A 6,583-nucleotide genomic window follows, 5' to 3' on the forward strand; every position below is an offset into this window, starting at 1 on the left:
TAGGATTTGAAAATAATAAACTTTTATCCAATAGTGAGGCGGAAACAGAAGTCAAATTGTTCTTTTTCTTTATTTTCCATGCTTTCAAACATCTCTATATCAAGTAATAATAATAATAATAACAATAATAATAATACATCAGCAGGTGGCTCATCGCAGATTATATACAGACATTTCAAATCATTCAATAGAACATTTGACAGATGAATCTCTTTTAGAGACAGTGTTTCAGCATTTTGTACACAAAGTAGATCTTTGTAGACAAGTATGTTTGCTATTGTAATAAATCAATGCAAAAGATCAGTCATATGAACACCATATAACTATAATGATGACAGTAGTAGAAGTAATAATAATAATAATACTAAAGTTGTGTTATTTCCCTTACATGTTTCTACCATTGAGGTTTAAGGAAGTCTATACAGACTTGAATAGCACACTGATATCCTGCGAAAGGTTTGCAAGTATAACAGTACAGATAACTCATTGAAGAGAAAGGCCATCGAGTCAATGGATGCCCTCAGATACCAAAGACCCCCATTAATCAGCTGTCAACTCACTGCTCGCACAGCACTGCTAAGTTGGTGTGCATCGTGCCGAGCGCCCGCAGAAAGTCATCTCCTCGCAAAAAGTTGCACGTGATCTACAACTTGCTTATGCGCCGCTTGCCGCTTCCAAACACAATAAGAGGTTGTGATTTGGTTGTGATAGCACCTCGGGCAAGGCTGTGTTTGTGAACTGGTAAGAACTGGTAAGAGTCACCCGGCTAGCACTGCGCCAGGCTGTGCTTGATGATCTCTCGGGACTGTGGTGGGATTCTGTCTGGGAAGGCCACCTGGAACTCAACCACCAAGTCGCCTCGCTGGGATGGGCTTTTGGGCAGGGGAAGGCCTTCGCCCCTCAGCCGGCGGACGGCACCGGGTTTGATGACATCGCTGCAAGGTAGAGGCATCATCCGGTTGTCAAGCGTTGGAACGTTTACTGTGCAGCCGCAGAGAGCCTGAAGACAAGAGAAGAAAGAGAGAGTTAGCCCTGCAGACCCATGAAGCTGTTAACCTGTTTCATAATTCTTTTTTGAGTGGCCTAATTATGAGTGGAATCCAGTTTCTCTAAAAATGTCAAGTTGCATAAGAGATAAATGTGGGGTGTCTGTCCTTCTGAAACAATTCTCTGTGTTATTTTCTGCATTATGCAACAGACCGGTGTTACAGATGTTATAATCGCTGCTCCGTTTACTGGCTCAGTGTGGGCGTTAAGTGTTTTAGTGACTGAAGTGAGCCATAGGAAGATGGAGGAGCTCTTTGAAATGTCATTCTCTGTGACTGCTACCCTGCTAATCTGTGTGTGGGCTGGTGGAAGCGAGAGCCAGAGACAGAGTGAGCCAAACAAAAAAAAAAAAGGCGCCTGCCTTATACAAGCAGAGAAGTCTGCAGCCAGCATAGTAGTTGTGAGGGAGGGTGAAGTGCAATTCGTGGGGGCAGTCAGTATTGGGAGCTAAATTTAGCTCCTGCTTGCTCGCTCACTCTGCAGGGGCTGATGAGGTAAACGGAGGCGTTGGCAGACTTACTGCTGTTTCTGTGTTTGTGGGGGTATGTCAGCCCGTTGTAAGCTGAGGGGTTCAGATGCCCATAACAGAACACTCTGTTCTGTCCTCAGACTGCAATCAAAGATATTGTCCTCCCTCCCTGCATTTGGCAGAGATTGGACCTTCAATCTTATGTATTACTGCTGGTTTTTTCAGGAATCGATTTTCTCTGGCATTTAAGAAAGAACGTTACTCAATGGTTATATAAAGGACAAGAAGTGGTGCATAGATCTTAGCCTTTATCTGAGTAGGTGTAAGTGGTTGTATCTGAGTATAGGCCACTCATATGTTTCATAATGTTTCTGATGGCGATGCACCAAACTCACCTCTTTAAGGGTGATCTTGGCCGTGTAGACGAGGTTGGAGCCCTCTCTCTTGTACTGAGGATGCTCCTGGTCCCTGAGAATGAAGGTGATGTCTGCGGGGGCGCTGTTGGGGGTCTCGTCCCCCTCCCTGGGGAAGGTGATCTTGGTTCCCGATTTCCAGCCTTTCTTTACCACCACATTCAGCACCTTCTCTTCTGTTCGCAAGGTGCGGCCGTCTGGGTTGAGGCGGCTGCGGGTAATCTTCACATGCTTGGTGCAGCCCTGCATCACCTCCTCCAGGGTCACCAGCAGGTCGTGCACCACCACTTCGCCCTGCAAGCGCCTCGGGCCTTTCCGCAGGCCACCCTCGGGGCCTGCAGACCCGCTCACGTGGCTGAAGGTGAACCGTCTGAAGGGGTTGAAGAGGTCGTCGTCGCCCTCTTCGTTGCCAAAGAAGATGTCGAAGTGGTCAGAGCCATTGAAGAAGGAGGAGAAGGTGGAGTGGGGGTCGCCGTGGAAATTGCTGCGGAAAATGTTGCCTCCGTTTTTAAGGCCTGAAAAGGGGAAAGAAAACAGGTTCAAGTCAAACTGCTGCAGAACGTCTCCTAATTTGATGTTCCCTAAGTTCTCTTCATGCCACCTTCTCTAAAATGATGTAGAGACCAAGAAAACTCTTCTGTTTCTCCCTCAATAGCTAATCAGCCTCACAGCTGTCGCATTTCACATGTTGAGCTTGTTTTATAGGAGTGGGAGTCATCACACATCAATATTTAGCATTTGATGATGACATGAATAGTTAATCTAATCGCCCATGCTACACTAATCACTCAGATGGCAGTTATTAGTGAAGCTATTTAAAATGCTAGGAATCACAATTTCAGATCCTCGCCCTTCCTCACCTTCCTCTCCAAACTGGTCGTATATGCTTCTCTTTTTGGGGTCAGTCAGGATCTCATAGGCCTCTGCGATCTCTTTGAACCTGTCCTCCGCGTCAGCATCGCTGTTCTTGTCTGGGTGGAACTTGAGGGCCATTTTCCTGTAGGCTTTCTTGATCTCATCTTCATTGGATTCAGGGGAGACGCCCAGGACTTTGTAGAAGTCTTTGCCTGCGGGTTTGATGGGCAGACAGGGCACGTCCTGCTCTGACCTGGTGCTTTCCTGCAAAAACACACAAAAATGTCACATTAAGAACCTTTCTTCACCTTTTAAACATCAGCTTGCGCCAACCTTGTATCCCAAGTGTTGCCAAGCAGTGGCGAATAAGCATGCAAAGTCAAACCTCTATCACCTAGAATGTTAAACAGAGGAGCTGATGCTCAAGATATCTTCCAAAAAACTGCTGCAGAATATCTATTGATATGCAGAAAATCCCCCCACCTCTAACAGAGTCTCAATGGGAAAACACCCTTATCTCCGTGCTGCTGCATGTGCGGTCACATATCCATGAATTTCATAGGCTCATGCACAGCACAACGTGATGGGGGAAAGTCATATAAGAGGCAAAAGACTCTTCCCCACCCCACCTCAGCGACTGAGATACTCTGCAGCGATTGGCTGAAAGCGAGCCGGCAATTCTTACATATGAATGAATCCGTTACAACAGTAATGTGCCAGTTCCATACACACTGTTTAATTATACGGTGTCATTCATACGAACTGTCAGCACCGTGCAGCTTTACACACTTCATACATGCTAAAGACAAACAGCCCCAGAAACTTCCCCGCGAAAAATGCGAAACTTACCGCTGAGGACGAGGAGCCGGAGCTGTCCCCCCTGTGCATAACTCGCACTTTGCACTTGACATTGCCATTTTTGTGCTTCACACCGAACTGGGTCCAGATGAGAACCATGATGGGAAACTTAGCTGTGGTGCTACGTGTGTCGCTGTCCTCGGGGCTGGTGCTGAAATCGCTCCGCTCGCTTGCTCCGCTCGCTTTCCGTGCTGTCTGAGCTCTCCTCGGCTCTCCGTTAAATACCAGAGCGGCGGCTCCCCCCTCCTTTCCCACTAGCCGCTCCATCCGCCCACGCGGTGTGACTGAGCTTTCCCCGGACCCGCCCATTTCCTCACGCGCGGCAGGGGATGCCGGTGTCCTGAGCGCTCTCGGTGAAGAGCCATTGGCGCTCGGGCGATGATCACGCGGATGTTGCAGCCTCCCTTTTCCATCTCGAGACTTGTTTCCGGAGTTCTTTAAGGTAGATTTGAGCAGTCACGACTCGGTACACCGAGTTCTCTTTTTTTCTCCTTCCACAGACAGAACAGGCACAGTTATGAAAAAGAACTCATAAGTGCTGTCTGCCCAGACAAACTCCAGACAGAACATACCCTGCTGGGTGATGGAGCCCCTGTCCTCGAGTGCCATTTTTGCATTTAAGCTCACGCCTTGTCTTTCTTGTTACAGATTAAAAACATTTTTTCAGTGAATGGGAGGAACAAAAATGACTATATCTTCTTTATGTTGGTGGGTATGCAGAATCATTTAGGTATAGCCATTTCTGAAGTACATATTAATAATGCTATAATACCCATATTAGGCAAGATGCCCTCAGGTAAAAGGGCGTGTCCTTCACAGCCAGTTTGATTCAGAGCGATTCAAAATAATTATATTATGACACATTATGAGCCATCACAGTGCACCTTATACTGTAAGGCAATGCTTATTCAGTTGCAGGGGGAATGTATTCCAGTTAAAATGTATTGTGACTATTTTGTTATGTAGATAATAGTACATGATTATCTATCTACGACTGTCAAATCTAAATGAGGATAATAAGGATGTGGTCCCAGCTATTGAAAGGAAACTAATATGGCACCACCTCAAGGAGCGCCTTGTTATGAACAGTTTTCAGACACATGATGTCTGTCATAAATTCCACTTTTACTCTTTGGACTTTGTTGAGACCATCGGGCTTCCTCCCACTGTCCAAAGACATGCAGCTTGAGGGGGTAGGTTAACTGGTACTTCTACATTGGCCATAGCAGTGAATGTGAGTGCGAATGCTTGTTGTCTCTCGGTGTTAGCCCTGCAAGAAATTGATTACATGTCCATGGTGTACCCTGCCTTCCACCCTATGGCAGCTGGGATAGGGTTAGATAAGAGGAAAAGGAGGGATACATGGATGGGTATAGTGTGTGTATATGTAGGGATCAGTGATGTATCATCTGAACAACTGTAGTTGGTTGGAGATGATGGTTCACACAGAGTTTGGTATTTTAGTCTTTTATCCTTTCAAGAGAAATGTGAGGGCTTGTGAGATGAATAAGAAAATAAGAAGGAGTGACAAAACCATTGTTTAACATGACAGGAGTACTAACTAGACTGCTGCTTCACACGGTAGTTTTAATCAGACGTCTGTTATGTTATGTAATTCAAATCTTTCATCAGACAGTTAATAAAAACCCTGTTATAATACAGTCGGGCGGCAGGAAAAAGGTAGTATAAATTCCAAGTGTCTAAAACCTGACTTAGATATCAAGCTAATGTAGTATAACAGCAGAGGACGGAATGCAAAATTATCATTTTTGGGGCAGCATCACAGTGAGTTGGAGTTATTGTGCTGCTCTGGATTCCACTCTGTCACATCCCAAACTCCTCATATTTTATATATTGACCATAATTCAAAGGAAAACCACATTTAGACGTTCACATGACCAAGAGCCAAAGCTGATTTTCTGTACTGTAAAGAGCTGCTAATGGAGATTGATTAAAAGGTCAGAATAGTATCCAAATCCTTCTATAAGTAAGTCTTGTCAGCAGATAGCCATCTTCATAACACCACCAAGCACTTATCTAAGCAGTGATTGTGATTATCTAAGATAACTCACATTAAAATAAGGTTTTGAAATCTTTTTCTCCCCCTTGGAATTTACTTTAACCACCATCTTTGCTGTTGCTGGATTTTCCCATTGATTTCAATTTGTCCTCCTTTCAATGCCATTCCCCCTCTTGTGATGTTTTTAGTAGCCTTTACTGAACGGATGAGATCGTACAGTAGGTGCAGTTTTGTATAATTCTGTCGTCAATAAATGCAAACCTAGCAGCTGGCAGCAAACAGCTGTAGAAGAAAAAGACAGCTTAGTGTTATGTAACTGAACGTGTTAAAAAGGAAAAATCCCTTGTAAGTGTTCAAATATCTTGTGAAAATTTGAGATATTACCTGAACCTGGCTGGCTGTTGGTGTTACATAAATTTTCAACACATCGCTGTCACTTAAATGTGTTCCCACTTGCTTCAAATAAGCCAACAATCATCTCTGAAAGCCTGCAGAGTCTAAAGGGCTGCTGGCCCGCGGCGCACACTCCATTCTGGTGAAATGTGTCGACAGGCTGGTTCTCAAGTACATCAAAGACTCCATCTCAAGCCAGCCTGGACCCTCACCAGTTTGCATTCACAGCCAAAAAACTAAAACTAAAAATCCCCAAAACTATAAAAACACAAAGTGTGCCATCTCCACAGCAGCCCCCTCCACATCCCCCAATCAGTCTTCACACACAGTGAAAACAACACTTACCTCCCCCCCGAGAAACCGTCCAACTTGGCAGTCTGGGCTCATTTAACACACTCGAGACAGTTTGGATTGACAGTCACGAATCCTCAGTTTTTGTCTTGTGTCTTTGAAGCATGTTATCTGAGTTAGTCTGAGTGAAGGATGTGGCTTTATAATAAGCATGTAAATGGAACATAGCATAAGACG

General features: G+C 45.0%; 1 protein-coding gene across 1 annotated transcript; it reads right to left on the bottom strand.

Annotated features, from left to right (window-relative positions):
* Positions 1-51: 51 nt before the first annotated feature.
* On the bottom strand, positions 52-3,860 carry LOC146514100 (dnaJ homolog subfamily B member 5). The gene is made up of 4 exons (XM_085169255.1): positions 3,634-3,860; positions 2,790-3,048; positions 1,912-2,444; positions 52-1,000 (listed from the first exon to the last, which is right to left on the bottom strand). The coding sequence occupies exons 1-4, from the start codon at positions 3,739-3,741 to the stop codon at positions 767-769; spliced, it is 1,134 nt and encodes a 377-aa protein (XP_085025381.1). The 5' UTR covers positions 3,742-3,860; the 3' UTR covers positions 52-766.
* Positions 3,861-6,583: the final 2,723 nt, after the last annotated feature.

Source organism: Neolamprologus multifasciatus, chromosome 7 (genome assembly GCF_963576455.1).
Source record: "Neolamprologus multifasciatus chromosome 7, fNeoMul1.2, whole genome shotgun sequence".
In the NCBI taxonomy this organism is placed as follows: domain Eukaryota; kingdom Metazoa; phylum Chordata; class Actinopteri; order Cichliformes; family Cichlidae; genus Neolamprologus; species Neolamprologus multifasciatus.

Coding starts and splice junctions, on each gene's coding strand:
- LOC146514100 (XM_085169255.1), bottom strand. CDS start 3,741: ATGGTTCTCATCTGGACCCAGTTCGGTGTGAAGCACAAAAATGGCAAT. Junction 2,445..2,789: donor CGACCAGTTTGGAGAGGAAG/GTGAGGAAGGGC, acceptor TCCCCTTTTCAG/GCCTTAAAAACGGAGGCAAC. Junction 1,001..1,911: donor CCAAGATCACCCTTAAAGAG/GTGAGTTTGGTG, acceptor TCTTGTCTTCAG/GCTCTCTGCGGCTGCACAGT.